This window comes from Amblyomma americanum, chromosome 7, assembly GCF_052857255.1.
Source record: "Amblyomma americanum isolate KBUSLIRL-KWMA chromosome 7, ASM5285725v1, whole genome shotgun sequence".
In the NCBI taxonomy this organism is placed as follows: domain Eukaryota; kingdom Metazoa; phylum Arthropoda; class Arachnida; order Ixodida; family Ixodidae; genus Amblyomma; species Amblyomma americanum.
The window spans coordinates 35818517-35841550 of record NC_135503.1 but is presented as its reverse complement, the minus strand read 5'-3'; the positions used below and the strand labels follow the sequence as shown (position 1 = coordinate 35841550).

Genomic DNA, 23034 nt, shown 5'->3' with positions numbered 1-23034 from the left:
TAAAGATCCCCAGGTGGTCCAAATTATTCCGGAGCCCTGCACTACGGCACCTCTTTCACGCCCTCCTTTATCCCTTCCCTTACGGCGCGGTTCAGGTGTCCAACGATATATGAGACAGATACTGTGCCATTTCCTTTCCCCCAGAACCAATTATTATTATTATTACAAACAGCACCACTATTCAGAAAGCTCATACGAAGAGGTTCGGAGCACAGAACGAGCAGCAGCGAGGACACTAGCTACCTTGTTTCACAGGGTACATAATGGACACAAGTAGTGAAAGACAACCATTAACAGTCAAGCGTGCGGAGCAGTTATTTGTATTAGAAGAAGACATAGGGCAACACAACGGGACTGAGAAAAGATTCACACAGGAAGAGCACTTTGTTAAGGAGCAGTTATTGTAACAAATGCGCATTCCATTGTAGACAGATTAAGTCACACTGACATGCACTGAAAGAGAGAAAAGAAATTACCAACGGACGCGATCAAAACGCCTCTTCAAGGTCGAAATGAAGAATTGCTAGTTCAGTGATGTGAAGGATTGGTTTATGGTGTTTAACGTCCCAAAGCGACTAAGGCTATGAGGGACATCGTAGTGGAGAGCTACGGATCATTTCGACCACCGGGTGTGCTGTGCCAAGGGCTGTGCCGACCACACAGTTTCGAGCACTCCATTGGTTCAACCGACGCCTGTGGTGCGACATACTTGGAACCCTCCTTTCACCCTCGTTCTTCCCTCCCCTCAGTGCGCGGTTCGACTGTACACCCTTAGGGATACAGTTACCGCGCCTTTCCTTTCCTCGAAGCCAGCTTTTATTATTACAATCGTTCTCTTCGCTCCGGACCAGCCGTGGATCTTTCGCCGCAGTATCAAGGTATGCCAGCATACACTAGTTATTGCGGACACTCGGTTCTTATGTTCCAGGAAATATGATTGCCCGCCATGGTTGAAATAACGACGCAGGTGCTTGCCACTTTGTTTTCGTCCCTCGAGGTGAAAGCCACCTGAGGTTCTTCCATCATCTCACCATCGGATAGCACACGGGTGCCTTCTGCGTTTCGCCTCCCCCCCTCCCCCCATAAATGCGGGTGCCTTGGCCTAGAGTGATGTTCACGGCCAGTGGTGGGCCACGGGCCATCACTATTATGCACCACGCCGTGCACCACGTTTAATGGGAGCCCCTTTCACCGATTGCCGCACCGCAAATGTGACTACGAGAGTTATCACGACACTTCTGCTCTCTGAAAAGACTTGATGACGATCAGCGCATCATTGTGCGCGAGCAGTGCCGCTATTACACGTAGTTGGCGCGATGTGCAGTTCTGGCGCTTATCGTAAAATTCAGGTGACAGGAAGTGTGAGTGCCGTCGTAACCAGCAGAGGCATAACACAATTTCACAGAAGTTCAGCCATGGCCGCTTTCACCTTTCTCAAGGAAACTAGAGGTCTATCCCATGCGGACTCAATGCCCTCGAAAGAAAACAAGTGAAGCCACGCAGCTTCTGCCCACTCAACCCGAAAGGAACGTTCGCAAGCGGAGTCCAGTGACACTTCGGAGGGGACGAGCCGGCATCAGAGGCGAGGAGGGTGACACCATGAGTGAGAGAGCGGGCCAAACCAGTGCCCGGTGGGACCCAACAACGTTCCCTTGCCCGGCAAGACTCTGTGGCGCTGGTCGGAAGGGGCGTCGCTCAGCTTGTTTCGGCAGGGGATTAACGCGAAAGTGGAGAGGGGGAAAGGAACCACAGGAACCGCCCCGAGCCGCTTTGGACAGCTAAAAAGCGGGCCCCCGCCGCCGGACATCGCAGTAGCCCCGGCCGACGGTGTTATCCAGCTCGCCAAGAACTCTCCCGGCCGCCGAGATGTGCAGCAAACAGCTCGCGTTCATCGCAATACTCGCAGTCGCGGCCACAGCCTTGCCGATAGCGGTTCCCAAGACGGATGGTACTGCGCCGATCAACATCGATCCCGCCATTCAGCCGGAAAAAATCGCGATCCAATCCGGAGAGAAGACGCCTATCATCGCTGAAAAGATACCGTCCACATACGCTGACACTGGAACCGTAGTCGGCACCAAAGAGGAGCCGAAGCCCTACAAGACGCCCGCAGTAGATCCGATAAAGCCTGTGGACGGCCAAGTGGTCCCGGAAGTGGATACAAAGGTGCAGGGTGAACCAGCCGTCGTCGGAGATGTCAGTGGCACCTTCCGTGAGCTTCCAGAGACGGAGCCCAAGGAAGAGAAGGTCGACCCTCTGCCCGTCCCCGACAGTGACAAGGCGCCAACTCTTGCGGTAGGGGACATCGACACCAAGGACCCGATTGAGGGCCCCAACCTGCATAAAGTGGAAGGAGTCGTAGACAGAGAAGGTGCTCACGGCGCGGTGGTCCAGGACAAGGTCGAGGGGGCGAAGCCGTACGAGGCCAAGGTGGAGACGGCAGTCGTGGAGGAGGGCGTGGCGGTGGACGACGAGACGACGAGAGACGAAAAGGTTCCCGATGGCGTCGAGCAGTACGGCTCTGTGCTGGAGTTCAGCAAGTACGACACTAACGGCGACGGAGTCATCGACTTCGACGAGTGGAACATTATCCACGGTGGCCACGAGAAGATCACAGGCCAGTTCCATGCCGCTGACATCAACGGTGAGTCATTTTCCACGGTATCACAAACGATTCATCACTTAGGAAAAATTCACGAGAACAAAGCTATACAAAAGAAAGATTTCCTGTACAGTAGATGCGCACACGGCAGAGAGCGAGAAATGCAGAACCTGACATATAGTGAGGTAGACGGAAGGGTTATTTGCACATCGTTTTCGCCATCGTGTATGCTTTGTAGCATCGTTTTCATAAACCGAATCACTGGACTTAGCGCCTGCTATTGCTGTTAAGCCTAAAACTTGCAGCGACTTGTAAGCATACGGCTAGCGTTTTTCAGAACCACGCACCGTTTCGTTTCTGTCGCGAAGAAAAGAAATTAATATTTTTAAACTTTTCGGCGAATATTTGGCTCCATCATGCATCAACTAATGCGTAATTCTCCATTACAGCGCTTTGCTGAAACTAGCTAACCTCAAAATTAAACCTTCCTCCACCACTCGAAACTGTTTAGCTTCGACCAGAAATATGCGCAGACAACCGCGGCTGATCTCGCACACAGCGGAGATTTCTAAAACAAAATGGTGCCTTGCACCCGCTTAAGGAAATGGAAGGAACAACGTACATCTGCGTGATTGTATACATTTCGTTGTGACCTCCATACAACATTTACTTGCCAAGCATTAACATGTTTTATTTTGCCTATTGCAGGATAACTTGTTATCAATAGGTGTGTGAGTCGGGTCTGCGTCTTCATAGCATGCTAGCCAGTTCGCGCGGTTTCAGTTATGCACGCGTTGATCGTTATTCTCTGCCACTTAATCGGCACACTTGCAGTTTGAACTAGGGCCACACATGCAGTTGCTTTCGTTCGGCCTATTGCAACCAAGACTAAATAATTCGCATTTCCCTCTCAGGTGACAAACAACTGGAACAGACTGAATTCCATGGTGCCACTTGGTACCACGACGGCGGTGACGTAGCCAGAGACGCGCTGATGCTCGCCATCGCCGAGCAGGCAGCGTCCACTGGTGGCGGTGAGACCAACCACGCCATGACTGCTGCAGCTATGCCTTCCACCGAATTTCGGTACATCGTGGACGATGCCGAAAGCAGCGCCCAGGGTGTCCCGGTCGTACCAGCTGAGCCAGTCGATGTCGTTGTGATTCCAGAGAAGCCAGCCGCGCCCAGCGTCAACGTCCCCGTAGACGTTGGCAATGTCAAGACCGTCGAAGACAGTCCGGCCGCAGCAGTTCCTACCTTGGACGTCGTGGAACCTCAGCCTGTCGCAGCAGTTCCTACTACAGACGTCGTGGAACCTCAGCCTGTCGCGGCAGTTCCTACCTCGGATGTCGTAAAACCTCAGCCTGTCGCGGCAGTTCCTACCTCGGATGTCGTAAAACCTCAGCCTGTCGCTGTGGTTCCTACTACAAACTTCGTGCAGCCTCAGCCTGTCGCGGCAGTTCCTAGCTCGGACGTCGTGGAACCTCGGCCTGTCGCGGCAGTTCCTACCACAGACGTCGTACAACCTCACCCTGTCGCACCAACGAAGGAAAAGGCGGAAGTTCCCCAGGTTCCGGAAGTGGTCAAAGACGTTCAGCCCGCAGAAAAAGTGGAGCACCCCAAGTTTCCCGCCGCTGCTGTGGTCGCAGAAAAGACACCCACTGAGCCGGCCCCTCTGACCTGACGCGGTGTCGGGGCAACGGTGCCAAAGCACTGCACGCATCATGCAGCTCCCAAGACGTCACTTCGCACAAAAACGCACATTGTCGTTTAGAGTTACTGGCATTAGGTGCTTCGGAGGGCGGGAATCACATTTCTTCGAGAAAGTAGCTGGGACTTCAGTACCTATTTCGGGCTCTCGTTAGCCACGCAGCTCATTTAATTTATTGCACCTTCTCGACTTTTGTCTTCCTTTCGGATCTCAGCAAGTGTTTGTCAATCGCGCTATTTCTTGTGTGGGGGACTGCTCTTTACGACTACGTGCTTTTGGTATTAAATGTGGAAGGGCGCAATGGATGAAATGCTGTCGGACGTTGTGTGCTTGTACTTTGTTTTTTTTAGGTTATAAGTAATAAACCACGCTGAAAAAGCGAACAGCGTTCATGCCTTTACTGTGGATGCGTTCCTGCAAGACTGTAGCCCCATTCGGCCGCCATTATTTTCCGCACGTTCTTACAGGCCTCGCTGCATAACTTAGCGTACGCCGTTCCGTAAGACGAGCTGAGTGCCACCTCTGATCTTGAGTCATTTTTATTTTCATTCAAGCTAGTGATCCCAGTCCCGCAGCAGCAAGACTGTAAATGTAGGCAGCCGTGAGACAAGCAAAGTGCTGAACCTGTCTTTCTCCTGTTAGTGAGTGCTGTTTCGCCTTTTCTGTTGATCAACTTTCCACAGTGAAGGCCTTTTATGCGTTTCTCATGGTTTTGGACTGCACTTGACACAACTTTTGAATGCGCTCAACGCCAAGCATTCTCCAAAAGGGAAGCGCCAATGCTGACTCCCGGCCGGTAAAGATATCATAGCTACTTCAGTTAATGGATAAGCCAGCTGCGATGCATTGCTATATTACGTCTCCTCTCGTCCTTGCATAAGGCCTCTCTCCTTATCCTTACACTCCTACTTCGCAGCAGACGGCAACGACGCAACCCATTGGATAAGGCATTAGGAAAAGTCTTAACCATACTGCGGGGTCTCACATATCACCTGATGTGGTGGCTCGAGCTTTGCGATCACGGAACTCACAACGAAATGCCTATTCGACGTGTTGTCACATATTTATACGTATGTTCACACTGTAGGACATCGAAAATGACCGACGTTCCACACACGAGATCGGTACGGACTGCTTACATATATGGCTAACTTAACGCCGCCGAAATTCACTGCTTAGCTTGCCCCTCATTCGAGCGTTTGTTGGAAGGGACACTATTGGTCACGCGTGGGTCACTCTCATGCTTGGACTTACAGCACAACACGGAAGACAGGAAAGCACATGGGAAAGCGCGTGCACGTGGAAAACACTTCATCAGCGTGCTCGCATTAAGTCCTTCTCGCTTCCGTCTGCAAAGTACAACCTCGGCAGTTCAAACAAGTTGCGACATTTTTCTGGATAATGTCACGAATGAAACGGCGCCATACCGGCTAAAAGATGGCTGCAGCAATGCTGCTGAAGGATCGCCACTAAACATCCGGAAGTGTAGAAGAGCTGCGGCACGGGGAGACTGTACTACCGACTGATAGCCAGCTAAGTACTAAAAAATAGTTCCCTTGAGTTGCACAAGGCATAGAGTTTCCAAAATTTAAAACCTAAGTTATTACTGAGTCAGGTGGGGGCCGATTCGGCAGTATTCAGCAGAACCAGGAATAATTTCGCGTTGATTTTGCGCTCGTTGGTAGTGATAATAATGAGTCATCTCCTCCACAACTACCGATAGCGTTGCCATTTAGGCGGCTTTACGGAAGCTAGGGTCTTGTCCGGCTCAACTTGTTGTGATCCTGACGGATTCCAAATCCGCCCTTCAAATCTTCGAACGCAGGTTCCCTACTGATGCCTTGTCTCTTAGCTCTCTACGCATGGTGCATAATCTCCACAGCAGAGGGTTCTCTATTCGTTTCCAATGTGTGCTCTAACACGTAGGTGCCATAGGCCCATGGGCGTCCGGATGGGACACCCAATTTGGACAATTTTTTTCGCTCGAGCTAAAACGTTGATTAGCACACTCAGGTTCCTCATATCCGTAGAAGCGCCATTCAGGATTGCGAGGAAACTTTGCACTCTGCACACTATGACGTAATCTTGATGGTGATGGCACGGCAGTGTAAGAATGACAGGCTGAAGATAGCGAACAATTCTGAGCAGTATTATCGCGACAACTTCCGCTTTCTCATAAATTGCCGGCTACATTTAGGAAAAAGTCTAGACCACCACACTTAGCAAAAAAAAAGTATGACGTCTTCCCGTGGCGTCACATTTGCTTGTAGACACTCCTTGCCGAAAGGACGAAATTTCGACCACCCCGCCACCCAAACCAAGCCTATATAAATCCGCCCCTCAAAAAGCTTGAACGCTTAAAGTACTGTAAGCTGAGGCCAGTAGTGTCATTATGCGATCCATTTCAACGAATTAAGGTAGGACCACATAATTATTTTGTTCCCAGATAAATGCAAACGCCACTCAATTTTGTGTATGGCTACCTATCAAAATAGGATAGTCAATTGAATAAGCTTTTTTTATTAATGGGAAAGTGTAATTCGTAGGAGTCTATGCTTTGCTTCATTTTCTGGTTATGAAAACGATTGTCAAACACTTCGGACAAATTTATAGAGTGTAAACACCCAGAGAGCCACACTGCCATTAAAAAGGCTGCCGTGCGTCTGCGGTATGATTTGTCGGAGAAAAGGGAAGGAGGCAACGTTTTTTCTCTTATATAAGAGTTCGAGAGAAACACCAAAAATGGAGGCCAGCGCGCTTTTTCCGTACTGTAATGAAAACAGGTATAAAGGAACGCCGCAGGTAGGCTTCGGAGAGAACGAGTAAAAGCATATGATACGGAAAAAGAGGGGAAATGACGGCCATAAAACATATCCGGCACTCTTCGAGAACGGGCGCTGGCAAACGCCAGGACGCTCTTAATGACCAGCCAGTCAGCGACTTAACAGGGAGCCGAGGGGACCGAAGAGCAGATCCTGCTTTCGAAGTGGCCGCCACACTACAGCCTCACACCCAGCGCCCGGCCAATAACACAAAGCCAAGTAAAACCAAACACACGGTGCAGTATGTTCGTATACACCGTGCACCCAAATACAAGATAACTCTTTCCTGAAAAGGCATCCAAGCCCAAACATGTCGGGAACCTTCTATTTCATAAGGAGTCCTCTGATATATCAGGATTTCTCTGATATCATGATTACAGCGAGGGAGGCAGCCAATCACTACTTGAATGTGGTGATATCTGTACCAAGACAAGTCTCTCGTCAGGCCTACCGAGACAACTACGCGATTCAGTCGCCGGAGGAATACTACCGTGTGGCAATATAACTTGCAAGAGTGGCAGATCGGGCTAGTTGGTATTTTTCCATAATGCGATACAGCGCGAATAAAGACGGGGACGAAGCGAGACAAGACACCTCAGCGCTGTGGTGTCTTGTCTCGCTTCGTCCCCGTCTTTATTCGCGCTGTATCGCATTGTGGCAATATATGTGCCGTACTTGGACTCTCTCACTGCTTCCTTTGCTCGCCGCTTTTCTGAAAGCAATGAGAGGAGCTTCAAACTTCTCCAGCTGCTTCCATCAAAAATGAAGCACTTGAGCCGTGTTGAGTTCGCTGCCCTCGCCGAAGAACTCCAATGCTTTCACGGCATTGACAACTTCAAGGAAGAGGCCATCTCTTGGTGCGAGATTTGGTGCAACAAAACCAACAAAACTGGGGACCCATCAGAAATAACTTACTGCGAGCTTCTACATCAGGCCAAGACATTCTTCCCCTGTATTGAAAAAGCCATTGAGGTGGCTCTGGCTTTGCCAGTTACTACCTGTACGGTCGAACGCTCCTTCAGTACAATGAGGAGAGTGAAAACCTGGATGCGCTCAACGATGACAAACGACAGGCTGGACGGCTTTTGTATGATGAGTGTGCACCCAGAGCGTGTAATGAAGCACAGAAATGACTTTATCACCCGTGTCATCACGCAATTCGCCCATAAAAATCCGAGGCGTCTGCAGTTGCTGTTCAAGGAAGACTGACTGACTGTAGTTGCGTGTTTGTGAATATATTGTGCTGTGTGCTGGTCATCAATTCGGGTGAGTCGAGAACCCGCATGCAGCAAGACTGAGCACTCTTCTCCACGAAGTGATAGCATCTTTTTGCATTTTTATTCATTTTAATTGTTTGTTCGTTAATAAACTCCAGTGTATCTCTCCAAGCCACGCATTAATTTTCTCTTCGTAATTTTTCTTTCATGTGTGTATTTTACTTATTTATAAATGAATAAATAAATTCACTCCGAAAATAGTGCCTTTTTGATGCGAACATACCGCTGCCCCTACAAAATATTCTGCGGACGCCCTTGCATAGGCAACGAGGTGGTGGACAGCCTCGCCCATAAAGCGCTGTCAGGTAATCCACCACGAAAAGTCCCTCAATGACGCCAAGTGACTCTTCAGAGAAACGGCGCTCAGCCATTTCAATATCCTGCGGAGTTCACTCAACAAGCCATGTGTGATGAAAGAACTAAAAAGATCCCAATCCATGTGACTCCATCGCATTCGCACGGGCTCTGCTCGTACTCCTGCGTGGATGACGGACCTGGCTTCGTCTCCGCTATGTTGCACGCGTGGGGATATATAAAACATTATCTTATGTGCTGTCCAGAGTACAAATGTGTGTGTTGTTCGCTTCCCTCGAGAAGACAGGAGCTCCTCAGTGTTCCCTCAGGACATTGTCTACCCGCGCGGAAAACAGTCATGTAGAAAGGACACCTTCTGTTAAAGTTCCTCCAGGACTCGGGTCTGGACTCTAGATGTTACTGCAAAAGTTATCTATTGAATATTACGGGTGGTTGTGTGTATAGCGATGTAGATCAGCCCGGTCACAGGTATGTGCCTGATTTGTGGACCTTATTTAACATCTAAGCGGTGCAGCAATTGCCGCCAGAATCAGCAAGGCTAATTCCAACTGTACCTTGCAACAGCCTCAATTCAACTCAACTTAAGAAGGTTTAATTAATATAGGATACGATCGTATGGGATGAAAGCGCAGCCCGACCACTGGAAGTCCCCGGGCGTCCCCATCATAATTGAAAAGGCACGGCAAAGTCGGGAGTAACGTGCATGTCATATGGAGGGCCTTCTCTTGTCATGAAGACGGCGTATATAAAGAGTATAGGCACTATCACGCTATGCATTTCCCAAGGCGCGATAGGATGCAGTACTTCGCCGCCTATAGACAATGCATGTCATAATAAAAGGAAATAAGCGGAGATGTGGATGTCCAGCGGCTGACATCGCTTGCACGACAATCCGCCTGCTCATTCACCACCTCTCGTGTAAGGTTCTTTGTGGAGCAATAAACCACAAATGCCTGCAAGCCACCCTATGCAGCCCAGGTGCGTATGTATATGCGGTTCTTCGGGCAGTTTAGCGACCAGTTTAGTAAGTGATTTTAAAGAATTTTTGATCGCGCCAGACGGAGAAGATATGGTAACCAAACGGAGTGTTGACGAAAACAACATTGTAGTGCAAAAAAAATTAATATTTGGCGAGAGACGTTAGTATATTTTCCCCTATTGGACGGCGTCCCTCCCTTTTCTCCCCCGTTCTCTTCTTTATCACTTCTTTCTTCTATACTTTATTTTCTCTGTATTTCCAACCACAGAGACGCGTCGTCTGCTCGAGCAGAGCAGACGGCGCGCGGCCGCTTGTACTGGCTTGCAGCCATGCCAAAAACGACAACGGGTTTCAGCCGCACTCACCCGCCGCGGTGGCTCAGTGGTTAGGGCGCTCTACTACTGATCCCGAGTTCCCGGGTTCGAACCCGACCGCGGCGGCTGCGTTTTTATGGAGAAAAAACGCTAACGCGTCCGTGTACTGTGCGATGTCAGTGCACGTTAAAGATCCCCCAGGTGGTCGAAATTATTCCGGAGCCCTCCACTACGGCATCTCTGCTTCCTTTCTTCTTTCACTCCCTCCTTTATCCCTTCCCTTACGGCGTGGTTCAGGTGTCCAACGATATATGAGACAGATACTGCGCCATTTTCTTACCCCCAAAACCAATTATTATTATTTCAGCCACACAAAGGCTCAAGTTGGGCTTCCAATAACAGCTCTTGCCCTAAAAAGAAGCTATTCCTGCTTACCCCGTGTGCATCTCGTGATACAATTGCGAATTATTCTTATGCCTGCTGTAAAACCATGAGAGCTCTCGCGGCGGCTTAGTGGTTACCGCATCCAGCTTCATGAGTGCACGAGTTCAGGGGTATACGACGCTGGTCGCGGCGCCCTCAATCATTAAAGGCGGAATGCAAAATAATTCGTGTACTAAGACACCGATGAACGTTAAGAACAGCAAATAGTCTAAACCAATCCTCGGCACACTACCACAACGTGCCTCATATTCCAGTGTCACAGCTAAGAGAATAACAATATGAACGCAATATACTATTGTTATGTCCTGCTACATTCGAGGCAGCCACCTTAATGAAATACATGTACACTTTTTGTTATTTATTTTTCGGCTTCCTCAAAGACCAGTGCCCTTATTCGTTGGTTTGTGAAATTCACAGCAGTTCAGCTTTGCTCTCAGTGCTCTAAGGCCGTTGTTGTTGTTAGCCTATCAAAAGATGGCACATACCCACACTGGGGGATCGGCCATTCTTAGCCAATCCTACATAGCAGCGGCAATAACCGAAATCATAGATGCCATTCGCCGCGGTTAGAAGACGAAGAGGCAGAAGCTGGCCCTGGACGCAGCCCTGCAAAATTGTAAGTTCTCACGACAGCAAGCAAATTAGCGTGCACTTGTCCAACGTGGAGCTTTAGCGGCCTCCGGGGAAATTGAGGAGTATGCGCAGCATTAAATCTCAAGCATGGCTTCTGGGCAGCGAGTCGCCCATTAAGTAAAAGCAGTGCAGGTATCGTTCTCGAGCACTTGGAAGCACAGCCGTACGCCCTCACCGCATGACTGGTTTAAGCGCTCAGTGTCAATGCTGGTCCCAGTGATTACCCCCCCCCCCCCCCCCTACGCGATTTTATTCTTCAGAAAGAAAAATAAGTACCGTAAAAAAAACCGCCGATAAGGACAAGAAAGAGCGGAAGAAAAAAATAACGTCGGTTAGGCCTAAAGGATCTGTCCTGATATCGCAGTCCATGTATTACAGGTGCCAACGCAACAGTGAGGAGCACCGTGCGCTGGAAGGCTCCGAAAAAATAGCGACCCATGTCAGTTCTTTACCAGGTGGAAAATTCTCAGCAGACCGACGCTTTTACATTTTCGCGTTCATGAAAACGCGGGTGATGTTAAGGTCCCTAACTCGCCTCCTTAGCTACAAGCCCATCGAAACGCGACCACAGAGTCCAGGATGATGTAAGCCGCCACGGCAGGTCGCCTCATGGTTCGTGACACTCGGTGTGTGTGTCGGTAGCCTCATGGTTTGATCATGGTTTGACACTCGGTGTGTGTGTGTGTGACGCATGAGTGGTGCCAGGAAGAGGATACCTGTATACCTTCTCTTTCGCTTCACCGCCATTCTGTCTGATGAGACCAATGAAACTGGATCTTCTGTTCACCAGACTGCAAAACAGTGAATATCATAGTGCGTTTAACTGAGGCAAAAGCGTTACAGAACGCGCGCATGAACCTCTTGTATAAAACAGCAGTACACATTTATCATACCATTGGTTAAGTCTTAGATAGTTATCAAATCCTTATGACGTTTAACCGTTTAGTTCGCATCCTGAATAAAAGGGCGCCAAAGAGGCCACGAGAACACACTAAGTAGGTTTCACTGGTTAAAAGAAAAGAAACTTCCTCCCCACACCTCACCACGAAGTAATCATGGGCAATTGTTGTGAGATTTTAACACGTTTTATTCTTCTTTTCAGACACCACAGACAGGACGGACGCATTCAACAATGAGACGCCACAAACATAGCCGCCGCGCTGAGGTCAGTGTATCAACTGAGATTTCATTTTTTTTTCTAGGACTAGCAACAATATCTTCGACTTCTGAATATTTATCACGGATTGGCAAGCGAAGCTTATCTCAGTATACCAGAACCAAGTTCTGTTATGTCATAAGACTACATATGACGACAAAATAAGAGAGGTAACATCCAAGCGACATCCTGGAGAGCTGATGGTTTGGCTCCGGTTAAACCTGTGAGAACGCGATAACTTCATACACATGGGTGCAGGTAGTACGGCTCTTTATTTAGCAGGTGTTTCCTTGGCTATAGCTAAAATGACAATGCGGTGATCCGTGAAGAAGTCCCTAGCTACTGCGCATGCGCGACGCGCGTAGCGAGGCTGCGCAACTCTGATGTCACGCGCGGCGCATGCGCACTGACGGCTCCGGCTCGGTCCGGTGACCTTGGCTTTACATGGCGTAGTGAAGCTATCGCTTCAAAAAATTGGCAGTGGCTTAAGCTAACCCTGGAATTCAGGGAAGAGGACGATTGCTAAGAGTCTGAGGCTCGACCATGACAGCCGTTCTATATGTACCCACGACCACGTCTATGACATGGTATAACATGGTCTCGCGACACCCCCATCAGATGTCATCACGTGGCTTCACATCACCCCATCGGGTGTCCTTAAGGTCAACCCAAAGGCCAACTAAAGGTCATGGGTTCGACACCATAACTGCACCAGATATGGTCATACACGGCTAACGTGGTTAGGCTGAAGGTCGTTCAAGGTCATTCTCCGGCCTACGCGACGACTGCTTTACCTAGCGTAGTGGAGCTTTTCGCTTCAAAAAATACTTGGACGCTTAACATACTCATATAAGATACATCGTGTGGATAATTAAGGATTCCAGATGCAGTCTTGTTACAGTACTGTATCTGTTGACGCGACTGCCGATATGAGGCGGTATTCCGTCCCTTTCCCGTTTCCTCCTCCCGCCCTGGAGAAGAACTGGACCTAACTCACTGTCGCGCACTCGGGCCCTCCCCACGCGCTCCGCACAAAAGGTTCAGCAGAAACGTAATTATTTGTGTACTGACGCACTGTCAGTCGCCCCATTTGAGTTTTCATCGGCGGCATATGAGCGCTGGCGCATTGCTGTTCACGACAAAGCAAATGTCAGCTGAAAGAGTGGGCTATACACCGCAGTAGCGTCTTAATGATTAGAGTCCGCCCGTATGCCGCAGATGCGGCGTTTGAATCCCAGTGCTGCCGGGTACCCGCCGGTTTTCTAAACGGTGTACAAGGTTTCCCCTATAGCCTGGCGTTCTGCATATGTGGGGTGGAAAATGGGTCTTTGGCCCACCTCGTTCAGAGCCTACACGTTAGCCACTACGCTCTTTGGGCAAGCTGACCATGCGTCAGTAAAATTACTATTAATTGTCAACAGCGAGCTGCCCATTCAAAACCGTTAAGCAGCGCGGTCCGAGACTGTTCTGCACGAATACAGCACTATTTAACCGGCGGTTTTTGAACGTACATTTGCGTGGCCGCTGGCATTTAATACTATACTTAAGTGGGCACGTCAACTTTTTTAGTTTTGCTTTTGCCTGTCGAAGAGGGACTTCAAAATGAGGTGAAACAGGCTTATGTAAAACGAATACCGCCATTCGAAAAACAGAACTGCACTGGCAGCATATCGGGCCGAATAAAGCCTTGAAACTAACCGCGGGTACGATTTCTAGAGCTGGAATAATTAAAAGCGTTGCTAATGATGGTTCACTATTTCTCTTGGTATTCTTGTTGCATGTGCAGACCGAGAGCTCAAGTAACTGCGAAAGCACGGACAGCAGCCACCGCAATTCCATAAATCGAACCAGGAAAGTCAAGTACGTCCGCGTAGAAGTGTCGAGAAGAGAAGAGGCGAAGCGCTCAGACAGCAGCCACCATAGCTCCACTCCTCCGCCCAGGAAAGTCAGGGACGTTAGAGCGGGCCTTTCAAAGCAACAAGCGGCGAAGTGCCCGGACATCAGCGACCGAAGCTCTACTCCTCTGCCCAGGAAAGCCAAGGACGCTGGCGTCTCAAGAACAAGGGCGGCGGAGGACCCGGATAGCAGCGACCCTAGTTCACCTCCTACACACAGGCAGGCCAAGGAAGTTGGCGTGGGCGGCTCGGAATCAACAGCGGCGAAGGACTCTGACAGCAGCGACACTAGTTCCACTCTTCCAGCCAGGAAGGCCAAGGACGTTGGCGTGGGCGGCTCAGGATCAACAGCGGCGGAAGACCCGGACAAGGGTGACCGAAACTCCACTCAGCCCAGCGAGTCTATGGACGTCAACGTGAGAGTCTCCGCAGGGAAGGCAGCCGAGAGCGCGAGCAGCAGCGCCCGAGACTCCGCTCCTTCGCCAAGAAACGTCAATGAAGTCAACGTAGAAGGTCCGGGAAGAAAAGCAGCGGCATCCACGGCCAAGATGGCGTCCCTGAACGTGTCAACGCCGATGGTGCAAATTACTGTCCACAAGCCTCCTCCGTCTCTATGGTCAAAGCTGTGGAGCGGTTTGTCCTGGGCGAGGGCTTCGCAAGTCCTATGGCGTGACGGAGCACTGGAGGGGCCGAAAGCGCCAATAACCGAACCGAGTGGCCCATTTGTTATGAGCCAGGGATCGTCACTCCCTGAGGACAAGCCCATTAAACCAGGTTCTCCTGCATTGCAGGAAGAATGCGAATCTTCCAAGAGCCCTGTTGACAGCGACGTCCCAAGTGCAAGTTCTAATGTGGACACTGGGGAACCTGCAATAAAAAGACGAAAGGTTTTTACAGCAACAGATTCAAACGATCGATTTGAACCAGCTTATTCTCGCTATGAACCACAAAGAACAGCCAGGCATGTCGACGCGGAGGCGGAAAGTTACCGTCAAGCTTTGTTACTCGCGTCTCAAACTGAAACCAGTAATGCTGCTGTCGTACGCATTGCTGTCAACTCCTACAAGCATTTCAGGTGCCGCTCTTATGTATTGTGTAAGCATCTAAGAGAAGTGACCAATGATATTGGCTTAAGCATCTTCTCCTCGTATCCAGAAGACCAAAACCTGTGTCTCTCCTTATATGGGTTGTCCTTCATCATTGCTTTGACCGAACGGCATTTGAAAGACACAAAAGCCAGCCTTAGAGAGACTCTAAGATGCGGTGCTATGGTGCCCAAAGACGATGGCCAGATGGCGTACTCTTGCAAGGAAGTAGTGACAACTTTGAGACGAAGGCTAGAAGAGACCGATGAAGTATCCGTGATTACAGAAACGTATCATCGACCTTCCACCACAGTTAACCAGCAGGCAGGATACGGAATCCCATGTTCAACGAAGAACATCACAAACCACCACTTGACTGCCGAGTTTGAAACTCGCATTGAAGCCCCAACCCAGGGAGTCTGGAACGAAGTACTCTTCAACACGGCCTGCTTTGAGAATCTCTGGAGATGCCCCTTCAACAAGCGGTCGACGTATGTGGGCAGCTTCCTCAATAACTGGACTGAGAAGGTAAGCCCTCTACTATCCAATAATAACAAACATTGGGTCCACTTAGGAATTCCTATTGGTGCTACATTTGTTTTCAGTTGGAAGTTCTGATTCCAACTGGTTTCAAGAATTCCAACTGGACTCCCCAGTTGTGCTCTGCAATTTGCAGTTGTGTTGGCCGAATGCTGCAACACAGAGCCGTAATCAAAATTTACTTTAGAGTCTAATAAAGCCTGCAGAGCCTCCAGAGACTGTCTGCATCTGTGTAGGTTCAATGCGCCTCATTACGAGCAACTAAAAGCTCAGCCGGCCAGCTAGGCACAGGGAGCATTAATCCTCCAGTCAGTTTCTTGGCTCTCGCAGGAAGGGAACAACTGTAAAAAGTGCTGCCCTGTTCCTCACCAACGTGCACACAGCTGTGTCCAAACATATAATCAGGGTCTCGCTTCTAGCATAACAAATGGAAAGTATGGTCCCTTTCTAACTGATCGTGTCACTTTTCAATTGAAAGTCTGGAGTAGATCTAAATTAAGTTCTGCAATACACAACTGGAAATTTTCCAGCCAGGAAGTCCACTTGAAAGTCAATGCTTTTGACTGGGATTTGTATTTTGTTCCCTACAAACGCATAACAGGCAACTAATTAGGTTCTAACATTATGGCAAAAGGTATCAGAAAGTGCAAGGCGATGTCATGTTTTCTGATAGATGGCACCATCTGTCTATTTCTTCATGATATCACTGAAATATAATTTGATTTGTTAGTCAGCACTCCGATTCAACACGTTTTCTTTACCGTAATGCATCTGCCCGTTGTTGATAGAATATTGGAAAGTTTCTAATTGGACTTTCCAGTTGGATTCCAACAGTTGATTTATTTAAATACGGACCTCAGCATTCTATACAGAAGCTTGAATTGGAGCTTTCTCTTGATTCTAAAGATGAAAATTTAGAATTTTCCAATTGGAAGTTTGTTTTTTTTTTTACTGGGGAAGCTCTCTATTTTACACATTCTGAAAAACAAAAAAAAAGTGTGGTAGATAGGTACATTGAGAGCGAACAAGCGGGAGAGCGAAGGTTCGCCTGGTCTGCCCACTGATGTCATCGGGGCAGGGGGCGCCGCACGGTGAGGTGTCGCCCTAATCGGTTAGGAGCTACTGCGAGCAGCACGTTTAAAAATGAATTATAGGGTCCATGCAGAGCTTTCAAATTTGAAATAACCACAAAGACCACCTCTACAGATCTCTTGCACTGGAATATGCCAATCAAAATCACTTCAGGGCTCGTTTAAGGGTATGAAGCAACATCTTTAGTGGGCTAATGCCCATATATACAGAATTGGCCATTCTTTACTTCACATTCATAGATGGCGGCGAGGCTGGCAGGTGGCTGTTTCATCACTGTCACCGGTAGGGATTGTAAAACCCGCTTTTCTCTTTCCAAGCAACCTCTCGCGCAGCTGGCGTGACGTTCCTCCGAACATCCGAGCTTACATAAGTTATTACCGAGTAACTTGGTTAAGCTAGGGTAGTAACTCGGGTGTCTAGGCAGCAGCACAAGATCATACACACGTACGTACGGTGACAACATTCTCATTCTTGGTCGGTGCTGGTGAGCGTATGAGCGCACTAACACGTTCGGACCCCTCGCTACGCAGCAATGAGGCTGGCAGAGTTTGCATGTCGTGGACGCAAACATCCACACACATGCACGTATGAAACCACCCAGAACTCTATATGACAAACGGTAGCATCACTATCTTGATACGAATATCTGGGAAGGCATGCGATTGAAGGTGCATATGTCGTTGGTTCGAATCTCGGTTGCAAGCTAGCCTCAGACTAGCACGTGCAAGCTATATGACACGAGAAATCGTGTGACACCACACAGACCGCTGTACGTCACAATTTTGGTACGAATGTCAGGAAAACTGGTGCGGCATGGAGATTGGCCATTGGAGAGTATATAGAGACGAACATGTAGAGGATCGTCTGAAGTGACGGTGGTCGGCTTGCTGCGTGAGTCATACGGCCATTTGATGACAGCATCCCATTTTTCTTGCCATCAATGGGATTTTCTGTGCCACATGTGAGTACGCACATACACACACACATATATGCCGCCGGCTTTTCTTGTAATGGGACAAGTAATGTTTTTGCATTAAAAAAACCACTGAGCAAAAGTTTCACAACTTTTTCGAGGTTTTGTGGCACAAAGACTTGAAAACGCTGATATCATGGTTGTCTTTCCTTCAGAGTGCTGTTTGTTGGGCACTTATCTCGGCATTTTTGTTTCAGGTGACGGTGCTTGTGATGCGCAAGACTTCCATCCTGCCGTACTCATTCTACCCCGACCGCCAAGTGGACGTTGTCTGCTTGCCTTACGCAGATGACGCACTCTGCATGACGCTGATCGTGCAACGGTCGTCTTGTGGCAGCCTCTCGGTTCTTACTCCTGATGACGTCAAGGGCTTCGTCCACGGTGCCAGAGAAATGCTTCTCACGCTGCACCTTCCCAAGTTCCATGTGTCCACCCCCATTGACGTGGGCGACCTTATGACCCAGAGCGTGTGCGCCAACTCAAAGGACCAGTGGATGAGGTTCTTGCATGCGAGACTGGAAGCGAGCATCACGGTGGAGGAAGGAAGCTGGCCTCTGACTTATACAGAACATGTATTGAGCACGGGAGACCCTGTGACCATCATCGTTGACAGGCCATTCCATTTCGTCATAACCGACCGCACGTCCGACCTGATCTTGTGCATGGGTAGGGTGATGTCGTTGGCGTGAATGTCTCCAAACCTCCAGTTTCATGCGTGGCTCAGCTCCCACCAATGCACACCTTAATGTCTGCACCTATAAAGGGACTGACTGTGTCCCCCTGCTTCAACCGCTGACAGGGTCGCCGACAACAAAGAGTGACTCTTATTAGCTTGTCTGCAGCATTTGCTGTGGAATACTCGCAGGCGGGGAGTGACAAACAGAGGAACAAAAATGTTGAAATACGGATCTATAAGAAAATTTTTAATTAAATGCACCTGAAGAGGTCAGTCTGGTTCGCTCAATATCGGGTGTACCATGATAGCACGGCCACAGGCCATTTTTCACAATGTTTGCGCGATTGCTGGTTTCCCAGTTTAAGATAGTCAAACAAGTTTTAGCTCATTTTCTTAGCTAAATGTATTTCCCTTTCATCAGTATGTGTTGTTAACATTGTAGAGCGCAGGCTTCCTCAAAAACCGAGCTGAGAAGGCAAGTCCCTCCTATTCACAGCTTCATCAACCAACGTGAGTTCAGTGGGAAGTGATAGGAAATGAGGAGATCACCCGATAATAACGAACATTGGGTGAACTTGGGAATCGACACGCGCTGGCAGGGGTCTTGATTTTGCTCACAATAAAATGCGTTATTAAGTCATGCTGAGATATTGACTAAAACATGATAAGTTTGTGCTGAACATACATGGAGGTAGGTCTCGTTGACCAAAACTACCCGAACCCAGAAACATTGCTGCTAAAGCCTCTGTCGTATGCAGGCACGCAATATAGGACTTTTCACCTTTCCTCGGGAAGCCTGCTTTCACAAAATATTTCGTGCTTAGCAATGCTAAATTGGCAGCAACCTTTAGGGCTGCATCTATATGTAATTAAATAAAATGCAAAAATTTTTTGGTCCCTTTCAGTTCATCTTAAAGGGAGTCTACTGGATAACAATGTATATCAAAAATTGTGCGTGCAAACAGAGTAGAACGAAGTGCCGACCCCGTGAGGTTTACCGGTTATTACACCACACGGCAAAGTTCAAAAGGTCAACAGCATACTCCCAGGAAGCTTGAGAGAAGTTTCAGTCTACAGTTAGAGGCCGACATCTACTGTCGTAGTGAATTTCACAAAAAGAAAAAAAATCTGGTGGTTTAGCATTGCTAAGCATAAGATGTGCGAAAGCTGGGCCCGCTTGCACAAAGCAAGACAGTCTAGTTCCCAGTCTAATCTTATTCGCAGTTCAAACCCTCTCTTGGTTTTGAGGAAAGAAAAGGCTCATAACAGGTGGACGCCTCAAGCACGCCACGAATGCAGACCAAAAGCTTGGCAATTCAAACCTTTTTCAGCTGCGTACTGTACTTTCGTGGCCCTTAAGTTAAGTAACATAGTGGTAATATAGTAATAGGTAATATAGTATCCCTTAAGTTAGGCAATTCTCTAGGTGCCACTAGAGAAGGAAGTCGCATGAGGACATGACGTGGAGGTAGATTTCAGATGTGCTGCACATTTCACTTGTGCAGTGCTCTGCTGAATGGGTTCAATGAGTGAAAAGGGGGGCATGCTTTCTTGACATCATCATCAAAAGTCTGCTGGTGAATTTGGTAAAATGTCTTGGCAGGATGTTTGCAAAGACCCTAAGGCACCAAATAAAAGCACTCTCATCATTTACAAGTCAAGCGCACTACATAAAACACAATGTGAATGGTAAAACGAAACACGTGTGGACACGCACTTATGCCATGTGCCTCCGAGACGAAGTCTTGCAATCGGAACTGAGATCTGACCATTCCACTTGGTTGTCTAACTCACCACTGCTGCTCTAAAAAAAAAAAGTGCTCAGTGTAGCTTTTAGTCTTCAGGGAGCACGCGGGGCAACAGATTCCATGATCGCCGACCGGTGAACTACATCTGGTCAGTTTTCTTTTAAGGTGAAATACTTTCTTGGCTCATGAGTGATGTGGACGGAAGTTGTAGACAGAGACTGTCTGCAAAAGTGTATGCTCAAACTGTCAATTATAAGAAAAGAAAATTGGGGTCTAAGTGCAAATCGAACCCGGGCCGCAGGCGTGCGTGTCGGGGATGCTGCCACACTTCTTTTATTTTTACTTTATTGCATGCAAATAGTGCCGAAAAGCAAAATCTGAGTATGCTTATGCCACAAAACACCAGGCTCAGCAATACTAGCCCACCATACCCCTGCATGTCCTCACCTTCCAAAAAGTCTGTGAGGCGCACTCACAAGCATCTAGATAGGGGAGCCAGCTAGGTGGCTCTTCTAGGGCAGCATATATACTCCCCGCACCAAAGCGCACTGCTCGCGAAACAAAGATTTCAATGACCTCAGTGATTTGGCCTGGCTTGTCCATCATACTCTTCCAGAGAATAAATAGTCCCATCAAAATAAACATGTAGATCACATTGCACAACAGTTTTTCTCCAGAGATAAAAAAAATGGGTACTGTAGGTTGTGACTTCATTGTCCTTCTTAAGTGTTCATTGCAATATGTCCCAGAAAAACATAGCATCATTGCACAGAATAAAACAATGATCAATGGTCCTTGGCGCATTGCACAGGTAGCAATTCACACTTCACGTCTGAACCTGAATAAAGGAGCAGATATTGAATGCACAGTTCTTAAAAATGTATCTTCGAGATATGTACTGAGGCCTACATGAGTAATTGTGAACATGTTAATTACATATGTTGCAATCAAGCGAGTATCAAATTTCCTCTGTTTCCAGTAAATATCCTCCGTCCTAAGCGTGCAGTCGTAGCGCCATCATGCGGAACCGACTGAAAACCCCCTCACAATGTATGGCACTGACCCAGCAGATGTCGGAGGTGGTGGATCCCAACAGAACTTTCGCATTTCCGCACATAAGGAGACTCAAGTGCACCTCATAATTTATCACGTCGCCTCCTCGTGTTAGAAAAACTAAACTGAAACAAAGATGGTGTTATAGAAGCAATCTAGATGACGCAGCTTGTCCAGGAACACCGACTTTAATTTTTGTTGACAGGTTGGCTCAAAATGTTGGTCCGGTGGCCAATGGCACGAAAAAGGTTGTGTGGCCTTCCTTGACATCACAATAAAAAAAAACTGCTGGCGAATTTGGTAAAATATCTTGGCAGTATGTTCTAAAGACCCTAAAGCACCAAAGAAAACCACTGTCATCATTTACGAATCAAGAGCACTACATAAAATACAACGTGAATGGTAAAACAAAACACGTGTGAGCACGCGCTGATGTCCCGAGCCTCTGAGACGAAGTTTCGCAGTCAAAACTGAAATCCAAGCATTCCGCGTGGTTATCTAGCTAACAACTACTACTCTAAGAAAAAATGACAGCATAAGAGGCGCGCAGCGAAACGGACGCCATGATCGGCGACCAGCTCCGGTCAAAGTTTCACTTTTCATGTCACCTCCTCGCGTTAGAAAATGAAAAAAAAAAAAAAAAACAAAAAAAAAAACAAAAACAAAACAATCAAAACTGAAACCAAAGAAATGGTGTTACAAAAGCAAACTAAATGGCGCAGCTTGTCCGCAAGCCCTGAAATTGAATTTTTGACGGCTTGTTCAAAACATGGGTCATATATGACCTCTGGCCTATGGCGCAGTAAGGAGAGTTAAGGAACCGGCCACTGACCAAAACGTGTCAAGAGATTATGGCAGAAATGAAAAGAGCATACATCAAATTGTAAGCATTGAGCACAGCAATATCGGAGTGTAATTTTAATTTGGCATTGACAATCGCATGAAAACCCATCTTTTATAATGATCTTTTGCGGTGAAGCTCGCTATTGCGGTGAAACTCGCTATTATCGCTTTACCAGACGTGACCGCATCTCGGCAAAATAGCACTTGTTTTAATTGTACAGTGCTATTTTCTTTCAGGAGTGTTCGTCATGTTTTAATATATTTTACTCTCTCTCCAGTGCACCCTTCGATTAAAAGCAAAGCTCAGTTCGCATCGTCGACCATGCGCTTTTAGCATTTGTAAGTAGATTGCACCACAGTGTTTTGAATTCCTTGGATGAAGCAGCAACCACAGTCTACTCAATCTTTCGTCGGCGAGGAGTAATTCAATGTGCCATAATAGCTTTGGGTGTGAAAACTGGAATGTATGCTACTCTATACACTAAAAATATTTCATTACTGTCTGGCAGGTGAGATTTATATTAGTTTTTAGTACCGCACTTTTGCCAATGTGCAATTGCCATCGCTCTCATTGATCATAATTTCCAGCATTGGGATACATAAAAACGAGCGCATGCACTGCTATAAAAATTCTCTAAAAATTTCCTGCAGTGTTTTAGACAGCAAGCTTTCCATTGTGCCAAAAGAAACTGGGTCCTTAAAACTCAATGTTCTGTCTCTTTAAGTGTTGAGTATCATGAAACCTCGAAAGGTCAAAGGCCGCAAGCGTATCCACAAGTGCTCAAAATTAACACCTCTCTGTTGCCAATTGCAGAGAGAGTCACACTTCTCTGCACTCGGGGCCATAACCAACAAGAACATCTATTGCTAGAGGCA

General features: G+C 47.9%; 2 protein-coding genes across 2 annotated transcripts; both read left to right on the top strand.

The window, feature by feature from the left end:
• The first annotated feature begins 1840 nt into the window (after positions 1-1840).
• LOC144097052 (uncharacterized) lies at positions 1841-4628 on the top strand. Its single transcript, XM_077629839.1, has 2 exons — positions 1841-2644; positions 3517-4628. Exons 1-2 carry the CDS (start codon positions 1867-1869, stop codon positions 4284-4286), a joined length of 1548 nt encoding a protein of 515 aa, XP_077485965.1. The 5' UTR covers positions 1841-1866; the 3' UTR covers positions 4287-4628.
• Positions 4629-11026: 6398 nt separating this feature from the next.
• LOC144097051 (uncharacterized) lies at positions 11027-19155 on the top strand. Its single transcript, XM_077629838.1, has 4 exons — positions 11027-11080; positions 12200-12262; positions 14040-15761; positions 18036-19155. The coding sequence occupies exons 2-4, from the start codon at positions 12230-12232 to the stop codon at positions 18525-18527; spliced, it is 2247 nt and encodes a 748-aa protein (XP_077485964.1). The 5' UTR covers positions 11027-11080; positions 12200-12229; the 3' UTR covers positions 18528-19155.
• Positions 19156-23034: the final 3879 nt, after the last annotated feature.